The sequence below is a fragment of the Myotis yumanensis genome, unplaced genomic scaffold (assembly GCF_028538775.1).
Source record: "Myotis yumanensis isolate MYYU_CA2020_CCGP unplaced genomic scaffold, mMyoYum1.0.hap1 SCAF_7, whole genome shotgun sequence".
Lineage (NCBI taxonomy): Eukaryota > Metazoa > Chordata > Mammalia > Chiroptera > Vespertilionidae > Myotis > Myotis yumanensis.
Window position 1 is genome coordinate 15,700,920 of NW_027223758.1, and position 20,226 is coordinate 15,721,145.

Genomic DNA, 20,226 nt, shown 5'->3' on the forward strand with positions numbered 1-20,226 from the left:
GAGAGGGAGGGAGGGAGGGAGATAGATAGATACATCTCTGTGAGGGGTAACAGAGTAGTAGGTTAAAAACTAATCAATCATAATCTCTATCCATCTTAAAAATGAGGCGACCTAAGTATATTTATTCTCATTGAATTGTACACTTAAATTGGTTAACATTTTATATTTTGTTACAGTAAAAAAATATATATTTTATTAAATAAAATTTAAAAATGAGGCAACTATCACTTCAAATTCTTACCTTTCCCTTCTTTTCTCTTGGTAAACCTTCACAGTCCTTGACCTCATGTCCAAACTGATTACAAAGACCACAGGGTTTGGGTTTGTTTGGTTTGAATTCTTCTCTAATAATGGTAAAGTTGGGTTCATGTGTAGCAAGGCCGAGCATGATGAGATCAGCTATCAATAACAACAAAAAACTGAACAGTGAGCACTTTGAGAAGATCCATACCATTATAAAAAGGCACAGGATATCATCAAAAAAATAAGACACCAGCATAAAGCAAAGTCCAAAGGGGCACACAAATAAATGGCAAAGCCAAAAAGCCTAATACTTCCTAGCAGTCCTCAGCCAACAAGATGTCCTCCAGATACACATGGGCCTAGAATTCAGAATACCACTCACAGTCAACACTTGGAAATTTTCCATTTTAAAGTTATGTGCAGCAATATTAAAGGTTTTGATGTAAAATATAAACATAGGTAAATTAATTACAGATTAAACAACTCAAAACTAATTCCCTCTCAAACATAAAATAAGCAAGGCATTTTAGAATTTCTAGGCACCAATGAGTAATCAACTATTATACACCAACCCATCAAGTTGCTATGGTTTAATCCAAGAGAATCAAATCCCAAAAAGGAAACTTACCATCTGCTCCACATAGGCAATGATGAGTGTTTGGGTCATGGTTAGGCTGGGCTAAAGAGGGGGAAACATATATTTATATAAATATATTTTATACCAGAGAAATGTCGTATTTTACCAAATGCTTTTCATATAATGGCTTATCTTTCTTTCTAATAAAACATATAACAAAATATTTATAAATCAGTTTTACCTCTTTGTCTTCTAATGTAATCCATGATTTTATGTTCCCCTTCACCAGGAGCACTAGCATCTGATAAAATAACCTGTAAAAAAGTTAACATTTTCAGTTCATCCCTAATTTTCTAGGACAAAAATTAACCGAATTGAGTATCTTGAAAATAAATGGAAATAATTCATAAGATAGCATATTAATTGGAAAATTTTCTTAATAAAATGTGTGTGTGTGTGTGTGTGTAAACATCCAAACTATTTCACTGATTACCTTATTACATGAAATAGCAAAAATGAAAATTTTGGGTCAAACTCAGTCATTAGAAAATCTGATCAGTTCTTAAGTTTTTACTACTCTCACCACTATCCAAAGACATAGCTCTGAACCATGTAAGTCCAAGGAGTAATCAATAAAAGATATCTATTAAATACAATTTGCCATATCTAATTAATAGGGGGTGGGGGACTTGTAAATCTGAAATTCCATAAAAACTCATTTATATTTTACTTAAATATGTAAAAGAGCACAGACATTATTATTATTATTATTATTATTTCCTTTTTTTATTTTTTGGTTAATCCTCACTTGAGGATATTTTTCCACTGATCTTTTAAAGAGAGTGGAAGAGAGAAGGAAAGAGAAAGAAACATCGATGTGAGAGAAACACATTGTTTGGTTACCACTTGCACCCACCTCGACCAGGGCCCGGGCTAGGGAGGAGCCTGCAACCAAGGTACATGCCATTGACTGGAATCGAACCCGGGACCCTTTGGTCTGCAGGCCAACACTCTATACACTGAGCCAAACTGGCTAGGGCGACCACAGACATTATTTAAAGGCAGAGCCCACAACTTTAATCCTTGATGTAATTGTATTCTTTATTTTTAATTGATTTTTAAAGAGAGGAAGGGAAAGAGGGAGAGAGAGGGAAAGAGCAAGAGAGAGAGAGTGAGAGAGAAACATTGATGTGAGAGAAACATGGATTGGTTGCTTCCCGCATGCACCTAGATTGGGGATCAAACCTGCAACCTGGGCATGTGCCTTGAGCAGGAATCAAATTGGCAACTTTTCGGTGCATGGGACAGGTCTCAAATAACTGAGCCACACTAGCGAGGCCATAATTTGATTTTAATTCAAGAAATTTTCATTTAAAAATTACTTTCATGTATATACACACACACACACACACACATTTTTTAAATCATAAATCCCATTTTATGGCTTCATAGTGATAAGAGGAGGACAAAATTGACATTGAGAGAAAATTCAACTTTTTAAAACTGGGCCATGAAAGGCATCCCATTTCCAATAATCCTGAAAACTTCTTTCCTTGGACAGTCAACTAGCATTTGTTGGGGGTGGGAGGACAAATAACATCAATCATACCAAAGTACAGCCTCAAATGATCACCCTAATCTTTCTAAAGAACCAAAATAATGAAACTTACTGTCAAATTTTTCCACCCAGGGTCATTATTTAAACGATCAGCTATGTAATAGCGAAGACATTTAGCAAGATTGTCCATGAATTCAGTTCCCTAAAATGATAGAAGAAAATAAATTAACTGATCACTTAAGAGTCAGCAATAGCTAGCAAAGTATGCGATTACTTACTGGTGTAATACAGTTGCTATCAAATCTTTCTTTTATTTCCTCTGGAGGAAGAAAGCCACCTAAAGAAAAAGAGGCAATGTTTTGTTCTCCCCATAAAAAGTGAGGTAAATTACTCAATATTAGGCCAGAACAACAATAGCAAAAAGTTCAAAAACAAAGAAAGAATAAGTATTGTCACCTAAGGAACAATGTTTTCCCTTTGGGGAGGAAAATAAGATTCCTCCCCCAAATTTAAATTAAGCTTAACATGACTATCAAACAATATATAGTACACAAAAGATACTATGTTGTTATATAAAAATATTAAAACGCTGACGTTCTTTCTAATGACCTCTGTAACAGCTCTCTCTCTCACATACTCACACACATGGGGTTTGGAGTTTTAATTCTGATATATTCTTTAAATAAAGGTGCCTTAGTAAAACAAATTAAAATGCTGATTTTATCACAGCGTTATATAAGAAATAAAATTGTTAAAAATAAAATTTTTTAACTAGACATTAAAAAAATCCTATTTTTCCTCTGTATCACTGATTAGCTTCTTCATAATATCTTCAAGAAAGGAGACATGTCTAAAATCAAAGACAATCTGTTACAAATACAAACAAGTTTTAGAGTCTTAATTACAAGCTGCAGCCAAATAAATATATACCTGTATATTTCCAGCAAATCAAAATAACGTAAAAATTTATCATAGCTACAGGCCTGAGCTGACTACACTACAATATTTATTTTTTTAACTGCCAAGTACACTCTCTCCAGCCAATAAATTACAGCTTTCCTGGTCTGGCATACTGCCTTATGTAACAAAATAACAAATGATTCTACTACAACACTCCCCATCTCATACACAAGTGTCTTGGGAGAGAACCAGTCCCAGGGGACATCAGCACTCCTGATCTTCCTCCTCTCTGAGACTTAGTCAACTCCTACCTATATTCCCATCAGGAATGTCAAGTCTTTGGGGAACTATAAAGATGACTGTCCTCCATTCTACTCACCCCTCAAATGGGAAAACCCTGGGTACCTCATTGCCTCAGCATCTGGTACTCAATCTATATTGAAAGTGTTTCTCTCAGGCTTCCTCATATAGACCTCTGAGTTCTTAAGGGAAGCAATAAGCAGGCTACCAAGACTGATGAGGAAAATATTTCCAGAAATGTAGCTTTCTAACAATCCCCAGAGGAAAAAGAAACACTCAATTTATTTCTATTTTACAGATGTATAAAAGTTAGCTGAAGCCTGGCCAATGTGGCTCAGTTGGTTGAACGTCGTTCCATACACCGGAGGTTGCCAGTCCGATTCCTAGTCAGGGCACATGCCCAGTTTGTGGGCTCAATTCCCAGTAGGAAGAGTGCAGGAGGCAGCCGATTGATATTTCTCTCATCAGGGTTTCTCTCTCTCTCTCTCTCTCTCTCTCTCCCCCTCCTCTCTCCCCACTTCCTCTCTCTGAAATCAATAAAAACATGTATTTTTTAAAAAGTTAGCTGAAGAGCTGCATGTGCCCTGAAAGGCAATGAAATCAGAATTCCCTCCTTTTATTTCCAAGTTTCCCTTTGACTATAGTGTGGAAATGAACAAGCTTATTAATGGGAATAAAGGGTTCCATGTACTACTTTTCTTCAACAGTGAACATAAATCTTCCTTGCATATCCTGGGATCCTAATTAAATTAAAGCTCTGCCTACTCATAAGAAAACGCTGTCACCCCATCCCCTTCTCCATACATCTTATAAAAATCCAACTTCAAGGAGCATATTCTTTACCTTTTGCCAGTATTTCTTCCCTGACTCGTTGCTTCTCTACTGCTGCTTCCATTCCTTCTTTGGATGCTCTGAACCTCCTAGAACGCTGTTGATTCATTTTAGCACGTGGTGCCTGAAAAAATGTATTTTCATATTCAAATAATACCATTCAAAATATTCACAACTAAATCTACATTATTTTGAATCAGTTGTTCTTGTAAAAATAGTACACTAAGATGGAAAAGATAATATGTCTAACAATCCTACCTAACAAAGAGGGAAGATGCTAATTGACTCTCACACTGTTGCAAAGATGGCAGTGCCCACAGCCAATAAGGAGGGAATATGCTAATTGACTGCCATGCCCTCAAAGATAGTGACACCCACAGCCACAAGACGGAGTCCCCCAGTCCCCTCAGCCCCCCAGCCACCCAGGGCAGGCCCGAGGCTCAGGTAACCAGGGCCGACTGAGGCTTGCGCTGCTGGCAGTGGCAGCAGCAGAGGTGTGATGGGGGTGTTGCCTTCCCCTGATCGCCAGGTCACCTCTACCCCTGAGGGCTCCCGGACTGTGAGAGGAGGCAGGCTGGGCTGAGGGACCCCACCCCTCCAGTGCATGAATTTTCATGCACCGGGCTTCTAGTCCTTCCTTCCATAACAGACAATAGACCCTGAGAACTTAAAGTTGGATCAAAAACCAAAAAGCTGAGCTCAAATGGATAAATATCCTATGAAGCCATAGCACTTAACACTCACAACAGGACCCACAACCTAACATCAGTTTCACTGGATTATGGTTTCTCCAAAGGAAAGCTCATTTTACTCAAAGACCCAGTCAGCAAACAAAGACAGTTTCTACAGAAGCAGAATCAGGAAGACCTTCCCTATGTCCAGGCCTAAAAAGGATGGTCTCCAAATGGGATTCACAACACTCCATAAGAGCAATAGAAGAAAAAGAAAAAGAAAAAAGAAAGAAAACTACTTCTTGGGTCTGTAAGACCCCATGGCACTTCTACTTTATATTTCCCAGAATGAGGTTCACAACGACTACTCTATCTACAGTAAGGTACAACAGTTAAAAAGGGAACAAGGTTTTAATCAAATGCAATTTAAATCACCAAATAAGCTTGAATGAAGTGAGCTGAAATGTAAGGTTTTAAATTACTGAGCTGAGTTCTGGGGTTGGGACTCTGAAGTATCCTGTCCACATCTAAAATAAGTTTTTTTATATTCTCTTTAAATAATTACCGTTTCTGTAAAATGAGATCACCTAATTTCTTTCAAGTACCAAGTTTTATGATCTACATGTACCAAAAAACATCCTGCAGGTATGTGCATGCACATACACATACAAATAGCCACATGTTTTATACTTGATGTAGCAGTAAGGGCACACTAAAGTTAAAAATTTTCTTCAAGAAATTTAGCTGAATATGAATTGAAATATGCTCCAAATAAGACATATGCTTGTTCCCTTTATTCTTTACTCCACTTTAACTGTAACTTAACAAGATATCAGGCAGCTAAGATTTTTCACTGAGTAAACAGAACTTCACAGAGCTTTCTGGATTTTCAAAATCATTGCATTATAGCCACTAGGATTACTAAATATAAAAGAAAGAAAATCTATTTGCTCCTAGCTAAACAAATTTAGGGTAATGATTTACCTTAATTTTCCTTGAACCCTGCTATGTAGTTTGCTAGTCATTTATAACCTAAGCTACTTGGTATTATTCTTAAGTTATTCCTCTCTTAAGTCATTTTAATAGCTACTTGCTGCCTATAGGATAAAATCCAAACTTCTGAATGTGGCAGGCAAGTTGAACTCAAGTCATTTGCTATACTTCCCTTTCCAATCTAAAACACCTGCAGTCACCCATAAGTGTCAGTATGGTCAATAGCACAGAAGTGTGTTTACCTAGCACATCTGAGAAATCTGGAAGGTCCTCCTTCCCCATATCTGTTCAATCCATTCACCTCTACTGCCCACCAATATCCAATTATACCTTGCCCCTCAAGAAATGGGACAGAAGTCACCTCCTCCTCTATCTCCTAACTTCCTGAGTAGCAATGACTCTCTCTTCCCTCAATACCCTGCATATGTTATTTAGTGCCTATAAAGCTCATTAACTAACCTCACTCATTTACTTATGTGTCTGTCCCGTTAGTGGAAAGCCCTTCAAAAGCAAAGGCAGTCATCAATATCCCCAGCAACTCACAGTACCTGGCACAAAACAGGCACAAAAAATGTGTGAATGAATGATTGAAGGATGAGACTTTACATTGGGAACACAACAAAAGCAAAAATGAAGGAATCTAAGTTAATTTTTTTAGTACTCACCACTCCATCTATTGCCATGTAGAGAAGTCGTCGTGGTCTTACAATATTGAAAAGCCTGTCAATGTACTCAAAAATTGCAACCATCATTTCATCTTCGTTTTTTGGTGCTGGTCTATAATAACAAGCAAACAATGTAATATAATACAGTACTCCTCTGTAACTTGTGATATCAGTGACAAAAATGGGTTACGTACTTGTCTTCAGGATGAGTACAGGGATGGATGATTCCATTCATGTCCAAATACAGATTATCAAACTCCACATCATTTGGATTAGGTTTACTGGCATCAACAGGAACCTTTACACCATTGCATTCTTTGGGCTATGAGGAAGTGATAATAGTAGTTTGTTTAAGTCTAAATCAATACATCCTAGGCTCAGTATGAACCTGTTTCACTTCTGAATTAGATTATAAAATAAGTTCTTTTACTCCCTAGAACAGTGATGGTGAACCTTTTGAGCTCGGCGTGTCAGCATTTTGAAAAACCCTAACTAAACTCTGGTGCCGTGTCACATATAGAAATTTTTTGATATTTGCAACCATAGTAAAACAAAGATTTATATTTTTGATATTTATTTTATATATTTAAATGCCATTTAACAAAGAAAAATCAACCAAAAAAAATGAGTTCGTGCACCTCTGATACGCGTGTCATAGGTTCGCCATCACTGCCCTAGAACAAACTGAAGCAGATATTTCATCTATAGGAAATGATAGCTTCCAACACAACCAATTAATCTTAATTATGTGGGGGATACTGGTCAAATTCTCAACTCATTCAGTTGTCCAAGTGAGAAACCAGGGGAATCATCTTGGAAGTCTTTTCCCTCACCATCCATTATCTCTAAATCCTGTCAATTTAATTTGAAAAATGCCTCTCTATCTCCTGTCATTCCTACCACCATTACCAACATCAGCTAAAAGATCAGAACAGCCCTAGCTGGTTTGGCTCAGTGGACAGAGCGTCGGCCTGCGAACTGAAGGGTCCCAGGTTCAATTCTGGCCAAGGGCACATGCCTGGGCTGCAGGCTCGATCCCCAGGAGGGGGCGTGCAGGAGGCAGCTGATCAATGATTCTCTCTCATCACTGATGTTCCTAACTCTCTATCCCTCCCCCCTCCTCTCTAAAAGCAATAAAAATATATTAAAAATAAAATGATACTTTAAAGCCACTGAAATCCAGTGAGTTATCTCTGTTACAGAATTTGCCAAGGAAAATGCCTTGGGTAGTAATAATTGGCTTTAAAGTCTCAAAAAAAAAAAAAAGATCAGAACAGTTTTTGTATGAACTGCTCCACCACTAGACTCTCCTATCTCCAGCCCACTCTTCTCTACTGTCAGTTTTCTTTCTAAAATCCAAATGTGGCTGTCTTAATCTTGCCTAATTATTCCAATGATTCCCGTAGCCAGAGCACACCAATGAGCCTGGACCCTTACTACTATCCTGTCTTACCACAACATCAATCTGGCCCACCTTCTCTCTCTTCTAAGTTCCTGGAAAATGCTCTTTCACCTCTCAATGCCTTTGCATACTGCTTCTCCTTCTTCCTCCCTGCCAACACCCACTTCCTAAAATCTTACTAATTTTCCAGGGTCTAGACCAGTGGTTCTCAACCTTCTGGCCCTTTAAATACAATTCCTCATGTTGTGACCCAACCATAAAATTATTTTCGTTGCTACTTCATAACTGTAATGTTGCTGCTGTTATGAATCGCAATGTAAATATCTGATATGCAGGATGGTCTTAGGCAACCCCTGTGAAAGGGTCGTTGGACTGCCAAAGGGGTCGCGACCCACAGGTTGAGAACCGCTGGTCTAGACTGAGATCAAATGTCACTCACCTTGTAACACTTTGTATATTTCTTCCCCAAAACTAACTGCTCCTCCTCCTGCAGTTCCTCATTATTGTTAATTCCCTTATAGCTCTCCCATGGTTTTATAGTTAATCTGTCATTCTAATCCAACCACACTGTGAGTTCTTCAAAAGGTAAGGACTGTGCCTTATTTACTACTAGAGGCACTGATATATTTTTGTAATGAACATTTCCTTTGTCCTTTTCTTCCAGAGATTCAGCAAATGGTAAGAATATGAGATCAGACTTTTACTGTTACTAATAGAAATCATGTAAAACAATAAGTTTTCCCTTACATATAAAGCATCATTTGTAACAGCAAAAAGAAAAAATGTGAACAATTTAAAAGCTCATCATATACATACTACATCCCGGATAGACCTCAGAAACACCCTGCCAAGTAAACGCTAGGCAAAAACTCCCATAAAAGATCCCATTTATGTAGTCCAGAAAACAAATCCAGAAACAGAAATAGACTGACTTCATTCTGAGGGCAAGGGAAGGGTGAAGGTGATAAGAAGTGACTGCAAATGGGTATATTTCTTTTGGAAGTGAAAAAAAAATGTTCTAAAATTAAATAATGGCAATTGTGTTCAACTCTCTATATACTAAAAAAAACCCCACTGAATTTGATACTTTAAATAGGTGAACTTTATGATATATACATTATATCTCAATAAAGCTGCTGAAAAAATAAGGTAAACTTAATTAGCAAAAAAAAAGTCCATGCATTAACAAACTTTAATTGATAACCACAACTATACTGCTGAGCCAAAATAGCAAGTTCCAGAAAAAAATAGATAGTATACCAAATACAGAAAGTATAAAATAGACAAAACAGTATTAGCAATTATACAGGGATGACTACATAAGCAATGTAAGCACAGAGAAAAGCAAGGAATGAACACCAATGTCAGAACAATGGTTATCTTTGAGAAGGATACAAATAAGACTGGACTTCAATTTATATTTATAATTGGAAATAAAGGATATGAAAAAAGGATTTAAAAGCAGTACAGGGAAGAAGCTACCAGACAGTATTCTACACATACATGCTGTGAATCACAAAAAAGGGGGCTTGATCTGAAGCAGTGAATGGAAGTATATGGTTATCTAACACTATGCTATACAGGGGAAACTAATACAAAATAAAACTGAATATGAATTATAATTAAAAAATAAAACTTAAAGTGGAAAAAAAGGGAAGCAGTGAATAGGATAGGTGGTAAGGAAAGAAGGTCCATTTTGGTGGAGGGGGGCATCTATCGAAGAAGATAATCTGATGACCCCCAAACAAAAACAAAGTCTACGAAGGTAGGAGGCTCTCTACCTCTTCATCTACTGTCTATACTCCAAACTCCACATTTTCCTTTTCCCTACACCAGAGACTACACTTAGGAGAATGGAGACCCACTTTCTTTATGCTCCCCGGCAAGCCAGTTAACAAATATTTTAGACTTGTTGGCCATGTGATTTCAACTCATACCTGCCTTTGTAGACTGAAAGCAGCCATAAGTAATATGGATATAAATGGGTATGGCTGTATTCCAATAAACTTTGTTTATAAAAATAGGAGGTCATTGACTTGCTAACTAACCTCTGCCCTAATGCCTAGTGCAGCACTAGGCATATTACAGTTCTTCAATGAATGCCTAGTGTAGCTGTATGAGAACTTCTACTTGTACTAAGTAGAAAGTATAATATACAGAAGAGGGCAAGGTGGGTCCTAATTAAAAAAAAACACACAAAAAACAACAACAAAAAAAAACCAAACAGCTCCAGGCATTCCCAATAAGAAAGCTACACATATTTTCCTTTCATAAGTACTATAAATACATTCAATACATTAATTATGTAAATCTAGAAATTCTTTCTTTAAGAGAAGATTTTGATGCTCAACAAAGAAACTCACTCAAGAGCCCAGTTAAAAACAATGCCAGTGTGTCTGGGTTAAGGAGAGATCTTTAATCGATCAAAGGGCAGCTAAAAGGAAAGCCATTCTGATCCCTAATACCAATTAATTTCAAATAACTTTTCCATTATCTTTTGGGTTTTCCAATGATAAAGTGAGCACATACTGCGGTTTTCTCTTTCTACCCCAAGACCACAAAACTAAACAAACCAACACTGTGTAAATTTGCTAGAAAACCAGAATCTCTGTGGCTTGAAATGTGGAAAACTAGTAAATCTGACAAGATGGATGGCGAACCTTTTGAGCTCGGCGTGTCAGCATTTTAAAAAACCCTAACTTAACTCTGGTGCCGTGTCACATATAGAAATTTTTTGATATTTGCAACCATAGTAAAACAAAGACATATTTTTGATATTTATTTTATATATTTAAATGCCATTTAACAAAGAAAAATCAACCAAAAAAATGAGTTCATGTGTCACCTCTGACACATGTGTCATAGGTTCGCCATCACTGGCCTAAAACATGCAGAGAGGAGCTCTGCTGCCATGAAATGGGAGGCTCAGGCAGGGGGCTCAAGAGACAGCCTCTGGGTGATCCATCAGCACCAGCAGCAGGAACAGCCAGGTGGACTATCTCTGCACTCTCCTCTCCCGCTCCATGTGGACAAGGCAACTTGAGACAGGTATTCGCAAAGAACATGAGTGCATGAGAATGAAGTGCCCTGGCTGACTAGCAGTTCCTCAGAGGAACAGGGAGCATGCCTACCCAGAGGCTGGCAGTCAAGGTAGTTCTGTCCAGTAGGAAGCCCAATCCTCTTCCACTTCATGGAAAAAGGAGGGATATATGTATTCCAAAAAGGCAGCTGGGAAATTTCCTATTTGTGCAAAAAAATACCAAGGAATCAAGACAAAGAAGGTACTTAAAGAAGTAAAGATGGTTCAAATATATAAATAGTCTGAACTGGAAAAACAAAAAACTCCACAGGTTTTTAAGTACCATATTTTTCCACGTATAAGACACCCACCACTTTTCCAACCCAAAATTAAGAAATCAATATTTTAAACATTTTGCTGGTTTTCCTCTTAAGGCTTCTTTTTTGGCATCTTAAAAAATTGTTCTTCCTGTTTTCTTCACTGTCTGATCATACACTGCGTGGGAAGAGGTCCAAATTGTCTCTCTGCAGCTCTAGTTCCATGCTCTTTTGCATGGCTGATTACATTCAGTTTGAATTTTGCAGAGTATGACAATTGCTTACCAGTATTTACCTTTTTATTATGGCATCTTTATGGGCTCAGAACGCTCTGGTCCCTGTTGCATCTGCGCACTCTCCACCTCCACCTCTAATTAAGGCATCAGCTGACCTTAGTAACAATAAGGCTCGTGATTGGAGGAAGCCTATTTGACAAGGTATGCTATGCACACACAAGGACCCCTCCTGGGCTGACCGCTGTATATAAGACACCCCTTGATTTTCAGTCTAACAATTCTATAAAAAAAATAGCGTCTTATACACGGAAAAATATGGTAAACCCCCAAAATGAATTTCTCACCAACCTACTGTTATAGTCAACATTATAAGGCTTTCTGGTTCGTTAAATGTGAGGCAGAAACTACTACTGTTACTAATACCTAGATAGATGTATTTTTGTTTAACAGCAGCATTTGAAAATTCATGAATCATGCCTGAATTTCCACTGGTATGAGAGTTTCCACTTTTGTAAGTCAGTTACAAAACTAAAGAACTTGGTTTTAGATGTCCTTTAAACCTAGCCTTCAACCTTAAGACACTAGAAAAATAAGAGCAAACACAAAGCAAGGAGAAGGAAGGAAACAACAAACTTTAGAGCAGAAATTAATGAAACAGATAACAAAAAAAGCCAATAAAGAGAAAATTGTATGAAACCAAAAGCTGGTTCTTTGGAAAGATTGACAAACTTTGCTCAGTCTGACCACCTCCCCCCCCCCCCCCCCAAAAAAAGATTCAAATTATTAGAATCAGAAAAAAAAGAGGACATTACTACCATTCTTACAGAAAAAGAAAGGATTATAAAGAAATGTTATAAATAAATGTTGTATTTATTTGACAAACGGACAAATTACTAGGAAGATACAAACTACAAGATCAAGAGATAATTTGAATAAAACTATAAGAAGTGAAGAGAATGAATTAGTAATCAAAAAACTATCCGTGAGGGGGGAGAAGATAGAGGCCGAATCTTGCACCTCTTCCCAGGGCCAGACTAGAAATAAAAATAAATTGGGGAACATTCACCCAGAATTACCAACTGAGATCCAGCTGAGGAGACATATCAGGAAGGATAGAAACTACCTGGAGACTGGTAGGAAGGGTGAGGTAGTGAGAGGGAATGACCCAACTTCAAGAGTGAGGTGGTTATAAAAAAAAAAAAAAAGAGTGAGGAGGGATCTCTAGGCTACAGGAGTATTATTTCCCTGAAAAGATCAAGGCCCGGAACTCAGGCTGGGGAACAGTGGCCCACAAACATCCAGGCGACCTAAGCTGGTAGATGGGAGCTAGTCAAAGACAAAGCCTCAAGTTTTGTGTTGTTTTTTTAACCCAAAGCACAGGATTTTCGTTTGCAGCTACTCACCCGAGGCTTTGGTGGGAAGCACTGGGGGAAAACGTGGAAAAGTGGTGGCCTAGAGAAGGGCATTCAAACCAAAAAGGCCATTTACCCTGAGGCACTGCCCCTCCCAGAAGCCACAGCTCAGAAAAAGGAAAAACTCCTGCCCTAGGTGATACAGCTGGCCTCACCCTCAGGAGCTCTGCCTGCCACATCCTGCATCTCGAACTTTGCAGAGGAGATGCAACAGAGGCCAAGCCTACAAGTTTGAACATTCTCAGGGAGTGTCAGTTACTAGACTCGGGGTAGGAGAGCTGATAGAAACTCCCAGTATCCAGCTGATCCCAATGGACTGCATATGAGGATCTCCACCCAGCCAAGGGCAGGGAAATATTCTGAGACACTCTCAGAGGAGTAGTTCTGGGACGGGGAAACAGACATACCACTTTCCTTGAAATCTGAACACCTCCCACTCACTGGAGACCCAGGGGTCCATACTCACAATTCCACCTAAAGCCCTTTCAGAAAAAGATTTTGAGTGATTAGGATTGACAGATGGCTGGCAGATGTAGGCAGGCAGAGGGGGAGCCTAGGGAACCTGGAGAACTTTGCTGACCCATCCCTGGGCCCCATGGGGCTAGCAAACCGACCTTTGAGTACAGTTTGACCCCTCCTTCACACAGCCAAGACCCACAGACTGGGGATCGCTTGAAGCTTCAAACATGTTGCTGAGAGCCAAAGGAGGACACTTCCTGACAGTGGTTAGCATTTAAGTACCTCCCGGGAAATCCAGAATTGGCAGAACCGTCAGCTGCAGTCAACAGAAGAGCAGGATCCAAAGGGAGCTCCTAGGAGGCACTAAACTCTGCTGATGAATGCCACTTCACTTTTTGTTTCAACTTTTTTTCTCATCTTCCTTATCTTTCTGCTTTATTGATTTACTGGAGGCCCAGTGCATGAATTCATGCACAGGTGGGGGGGTCCCTTGGCCTGGCCAGCAATAGGGGCCTATCAGGACTTTCAGGACCATCTTGCCTAGTCCCAATCAGGGCCCATTAGGGCCAGTCGGCCAGGGGTAGGAACCACAGGAGGTTGGCAGGCCCCAGGAGGTTGGCTGTGGGAGCGCACTGACCACTAGAGGGCAGCTCCTGTGGTAAGCGTCTGACCCCTGGTGGTCAGTGCACGTCATAACAACCGGCTGTTCCACCATTCGGTCAATTTGCATATTAGGGTTTTATTATATAGGATAGTACTGGGAATCCTAGGCACAGCAATCAGACAAGAAGAAGGAATAAAAGGAATTCTAATTGGAAAGAAGGAAGTAAAACTGTCATTATTCGCAGATGACATGATATTGTACATAGAAAACCCTAAAGACTTCACCAAAAAACTACTAGATTTAACACATGAATTGGGCAATGTAGCAAGATACAAAATTAACAGCCAGAAATCAATGCCATTTTTATACATCAATAATGAACTCTCAGAAAAAGAAACTAAAGAATCTCATTTACCATTGTAACAAAAAAATTAAGATACTTAGGGAATAAACTCAACCAAAGAAGTAAAAGACCTGTACTCAGAAAACTACAGAACATTGGAAAAAAAAAAAAAGACAGAAGATATAAACAAGTGGAAGAATGTACCGTATTCATGGATTGGTAGAATCAACATCATTAAAATGTCCATATTGTCCAAAGCAATCCATAGATTAAATGCAATCCATATCAAAATACAATCAGCATATTTTACAGACCTAGAACAAATACTCAAAAAATTTATATGGAACCAAAAAAGACCCCAAATAGCCACAACAATCTTTAGAAAGAAGGAGGAATCACAATACTGGATATCAAGCAATACTACAAAGCTACTGTAATTAAAACAGTCTGGTACTGGCACAAAAAACAAGCATACAGATCAATGGGACAGAACAGAGAACCCAGAAATCGATCCACACAATTATGCTCAATTAATATTTGACAAAGGAGACAAAAGCATAGAAGATAGTAAAGACTGTCTCTTGAATAAATGGTATTGGGATAATTGGAGGTACATGCAAAAAAAAAAAAAATGCAACTAGACCACCAACTTACACTGTAAACAAAAATAAACTCAAAATGGATAAAAGACTTTAATGTAGGTTGTGAAACCATAAAAGAAGAAAACATAGGTAGCAAAATATCAGATATCTCACGTAGCAGAATTTTCATGGATACACCACTTAGGGCAAGAGAAACAAAGGAAAAAAATAAACAAATGAGACTACATCAAAATAAAAAGCTTCTGCTGAATAGCAAAAAACCCCAGCATCAAACTGAAAAGGGAACCCAGTGTATGGGAGCACATATTTGCCAACCATACATCTAATAAGGGATTAATTTCCAAAATATATAAAGTACTCCTATAACTCAACAAAAGGAACATAAACAACCCAATTAAAAAACAGGCAAAGGATCTAAATAGATACTTGTCCAAAGCAGACGTAGTGCTGCCAAAGAGACATGAAAAAATGCTCAAGAGAAACCAAGATGGCGGCATAGGTAAACACTGCTTCCCACAACAAATTCAAAAATACAACTAAAAGACAAAACGGACATCATCCAGAACCACAAGAAGGCTGGCTGAGTGGAAATTCTACAACTAGAAGGAAAGAGAAAAACACACTGAGACTCAGAGGAGCTGCGGAAGTGCAGAGGTACGGAGGCGCACACGGCAAGGGCTGGCAACTGAGGACGAGGCTGTCTTTTTGAATCTTTTTGTTCTGAGCTCCAGTTCCAGGTGAGTCTCTGGGGACCCAGGACTCATATGGGGAGAAACTGTACTGTCTGGCAGCTGGCAGAACTCGGCTCTCAAAGGTGGCTTTCTCTCAAAGGTGCCTGCAGGGATTACCAGGACACTGAGCTGCAGGACCCCTTAGGTCAGAGCTGAGGATCAGCCATAGCTGCTTGCTCCGCCCTGTTGATTCCCTGAGACCCCGCCCCACCCAGGCTTCGGCAGAAGCTTTTGCATATGAATACCCTGGCCCTTTGCAATCTGAAAATTACCTAACAAACTGCAGCTGGGCCAGACAGACCCAGAACTTCCAAGAGAAGGCCCAAGGCCCCACAGCAGCTTGCATTGCTTCACTGCTGGGCCTCATTTGGGCACCTCCGAACCCCAAACAAGGAAGGGGAATCTGGAGATCTCCTGTAGCTCCTGCTGGGTAGCCTCAGGCAGAGGCTAAATTAGCTCCTCCTTAGATCCAAGAGCCAGTGTACCCAGTGGTCAGAGTGGGACCATCCAGATTACAACTCCTCAGATCCATAAGGGACACACTCAGGAGGCAGACTCAATGAGCACCAAAGCCCCACTGAAGCAAGTCTTGCCTCATAAGGGCATCTTCAGCACAGAAGTTCTCCCACTGTAGACACAGCTGACTCTCACAGTCAATTGGCCTGGAGGTCAATTCCTCCCAGTGATACCTACAACAATCAAGGCTTAACCACAACAAGACTGTGCACAAAGCCCACAAGGGGGTGCACCAAGAGTGTCTACCTCAGGTAATTGGGGAGGCTGAGCCACTGGGCCCTACAGGACACCTAGCACACAAAGCCACTCTACCAACACAGGGAAGCATAAAAAATACGGAGACAAAGAAACAGGTCACAAATGACAGAAATGGAGGAAAGCAAACGACTGGATACAGAGTTCAAAACCACACTTTTAAGGTTTTTCAAGAACTTTCTAGAAACCGCCGAAAAATTTAGTAAGACCCTCAAAAAGACTGGTGAGACCGCCGATAAATGTAGTGAGACCCTCAAGAAATCTAGTGAGACCCTCGAGGTTATGAAAAAGGACCAACTAGAAATTAAGCATACACTGACTGAAATAAAGGATATTATGCAGAGTTCCGACAGCAGACTAGAGGATCAAAAGAATCAAGTCAAAGATTTGAAATACGAAGAAGCAAAAAAATACCCAACCAGAAAAGCAAAATGAAAAAAGAATACGAAAATAGTGTAAGGAGCCTCTGGGACAGCTTCAAGCGTACCAACATCAGAATTATAGGGGTACCAGAAGATGAGAGACAGCAAGATATTGAAAACCTATTTGAAGAAATAATGACAGAAAACTTCCCCTACCTGGTGAAAGAAATAGACTTACAAGTCCAGGAAGCGCAGAGAACCCCAAACAAAAGGAATCCAAAGAGGACCACATCAAGACACATCATAATTAAAACGCCAAGAGCAAACGACAAAGAGAGAGAATCTTAAAAGCAGCAAGAGAAAGACAGTCAGTTACCTACAAGGGAGTACCCATACGACTGTCAGCTGATTTCTCAACAGAAACTTTGCAGGCCAGAAGGGGGTGGCAAGAAATATTCAAAGTGATGAATGCCAAGAACCTACAACCAAGATTACTTTATCCAGCAAAGCTATCATTCAGAATTGAAGGTCAGATAAAGAGCTTCACAGATAAGGAAAAGCTAAAGGAGTTCATCACCACCAAACCAGTGTTATATGAAATGCTGAAAGGTATCCTTTAAGAAGAGGAAGAAGAAGGAAAAGGTAAAGACACAAATTATGAACAACAAATACACATCTATCAACAAGTGAATCTAAAAATCAAGTGAATAAATAATCTGATGAAAAGAATAAACTGGTAATTATAATAGAATCAGGGGCATAGAAAGGAAGTGGGCTGACTATTCTTGGGGGTGGGGGGGAGAAGGGGTTTGGGGGATTCGAGAAGAGACTGGACAAAAATCGTGCACCTATGGATGAGGACAGTGGAGATGCAGGTGGGAAGCGGAGGGGGGGGGTGGGCACCGGGTGGAGGGGGCATATGGGGGGAAAAAAGAGGAACAACTGTAATAATCGGAACAATAAAGATTTAATTTTTTTAAAAAGTCTCTAAGAAGAAAGAGGATTTAAGAGACTATCTGATAAAATAGAGTTTTGAGGGGGATCCCTGTCAAGAAGAAAAGAGAACGGCAACACCAAGAAAAAGACAAAAGTAGCTCAAGGAAAGAAACAGAATCACAGTACATAACCTGAATTTACACAATGACAGTAATCAACAATACTATTTTTTATTTTTCATCGTTTAAAACAAGCCTATGTAGCCAAAGCCCTGGCAATTTAATATTGGATGCCAACAGGACAAAAGTACAGCTAACAAGCTTTAGATGACTAGTAAGGGTGACAGGGCTAGAAAAAGTAATACCTAACCTCAAAAAGTGAAAAAAATCAAGGGTTATTTTATATAGGAGGTGGAATAAAAAAATAAAAGCATATTACTTTAAGTTATAAAGTTTACCAATAATATGAATAAAAATGTCATTTATTATTAGGAGGTTTGGGGGTGGAGGAAGGGGGGCTGCATAAGTGATCAAACCTCTTCGATCATAGCTAGAATTCAAGATAGATTCAAAACCAATATATCAGGTATAAGCATGATACAGTATTTAGAAATAAAACCGAAACACTTAAAAGTGGTTATCACTGGAGAGTAAAAATGCGATAACTTAAGTAAAGTTAATGAAGTTCGTTAAGTTTTAAAACAAAGGAAGCAGGCACTGAGTTGAACAGTTTCTCTTTGAGAAAAACTCAAGGAATACTGAGAATGCCATCAAAACAAGGCTTCCGGTTCCTCCTAGGATAAGAGCTGAACAAAAATCAAGATCTCACCAACCTAAGCAAAAAAAAAAAAAAAAAAAATCAGGTCACAGTGAGATGGCCACGACCCTCAAAAAACGAAGGGGTAGGGGACATGATATGCCCCCCCCACCCCATCCTTCCCAATCCTTAGCATTTTGTACTCTTAAATGCTAATTAAGAGTACAAAATCGAACTCGGACGAAACCACGGAAACAAGAAATACAAAACTCAAGAATAGACAAAAGTCTACACACACACATTAACTAGCAATAAAAGTGTAACGTTCAAGTGTTCTCAGGAATTATGACAATGTCCACGAGCATGATGTCCAGCAGGCGAGGCACCTAAGAGGAAGGGACCCTCCTACCTTGCCCTAGATCAGCGGTTCTCAACCTGTGGGTCGCGACCCCTTTGGCGGTGGAACGACCCTTTCACAGGGGTCGCCTAAGACCATCCTGCATGTCAGATATTTACATTACGATTCATAATAGTAGCAACATTACAGTTATGAAGTAGCAATGAAAATAATTTTATGGTTGGGTCACAACATGAGGAACTGTATTTAAAGGGCCAGAAGGTTGAGAACCACTGCCCTAGACGCTCTCAGGTGCTGCTTGTACGGCAGGATCGACAAATGGTCGCTCACACTAGAACACGTTTCAGGCTCCGCCAAGAAACAACAAAAAGCGCGCCGCCGGCGACTACTTTACACAGTAGTTAAAAGCTGGGATCAGCAAGCGCATCCCCAACTAACTTCAGCGGACCGGTCCGACGGGGCCCAACGGCCTCGGAGCCACTTCCGAAACCCAAACAGCGCGGGACGCGGAGGAAACAAAGCCGTGGGCGGGGCATTCAGGTCCCGGAAAAAGCGGGCAGGGGACGAGCCGCTCGCCGGCGGGTGCAGGCCACGCTCGGCCCCTCGCCCAGTCCGGGCCGCTCGCCGGGAACCCCCACGGCGAGTGCCGGTGCCCCACCGCGTGTGGGGCCGCCACTGCCCGCGGGGCAGACGAGGCGGCGCGGACCCCGGGGGCAGGGGCTGGCCCGACGGCCGCGGCCTAGGCGCGCCAGGGCTCTCGGTTTTCCGCGGCGGTCGCCGGGGTCCCCTCACCTTCTCTTCTACGCAGTTGACGATGATGGACGGGTATTTGCGGCTGAGCCAGCGGAAGAACGCCGGGACTCCCATAACGGCGCCTGGCTGGAGGCGGCGGCGCAGCCCGTGGACGAACGTAACCCTTGAGACAGACAGGAGCGGCGGCCGCGGGCACGGGCACTTCCGCCCACGTGTTCACCGGCGACAGGAAGTGATGTCACGGGGCGCCGCGGGGGAAGCCGGGAAGCCGGTTCGAGAGGGTGAGGCTCCTGACCCACCCGGGATCTGTCAAGGCGGCTCGCTGCTTGTCCGAAGCGGGGTTCGGAGGCGGAGCGGGTGGTGAGGACCGCGCCGGCCTCGCTTGGCGCGCTCGCTCTTGGCGGCGCCATCCCCGGCGCCTGAGGTC

At 40.6% G+C, this 20,226-nt stretch overlaps 1 protein-coding gene across 2 annotated transcripts in view; it reads right to left on the reverse strand.

The window, feature by feature from the left end:
• XRN2 (5'-3' exoribonuclease 2) overlaps positions 1-19,995 on the reverse strand; it is a 74,996-nt gene extending 55,001 nt beyond the window's left edge. For both annotated transcript variants that reach the window (XM_070419822.1, XM_070419820.1), the window contains exons 1-9: positions 19,839-19,995; positions 6,933-7,060; positions 6,739-6,850; positions 4,422-4,533; positions 2,657-2,715; positions 2,491-2,580; positions 1,062-1,134; positions 872-922; positions 242-399 (exon numbers count right to left, since the gene is read on the reverse strand). In XM_070419822.1, coding sequence (XP_070275923.1) covers positions 242-399; positions 872-922; positions 1,062-1,134; positions 2,491-2,580; positions 2,657-2,715; positions 4,422-4,533; positions 6,739-6,850; positions 6,933-7,060; positions 19,839-19,913 — 858 coding nt within the window. In that variant the 5' untranslated portion in view covers positions 19,914-19,995. The remainder of the gene's footprint in view (positions 1-241; positions 400-871; positions 923-1,061; positions 1,135-2,490; positions 2,581-2,656; positions 2,716-4,421; positions 4,534-6,738; positions 6,851-6,932; positions 7,061-19,838) is intronic.
• Between the last annotated feature and the right edge of the window lie 231 nt (positions 19,996-20,226).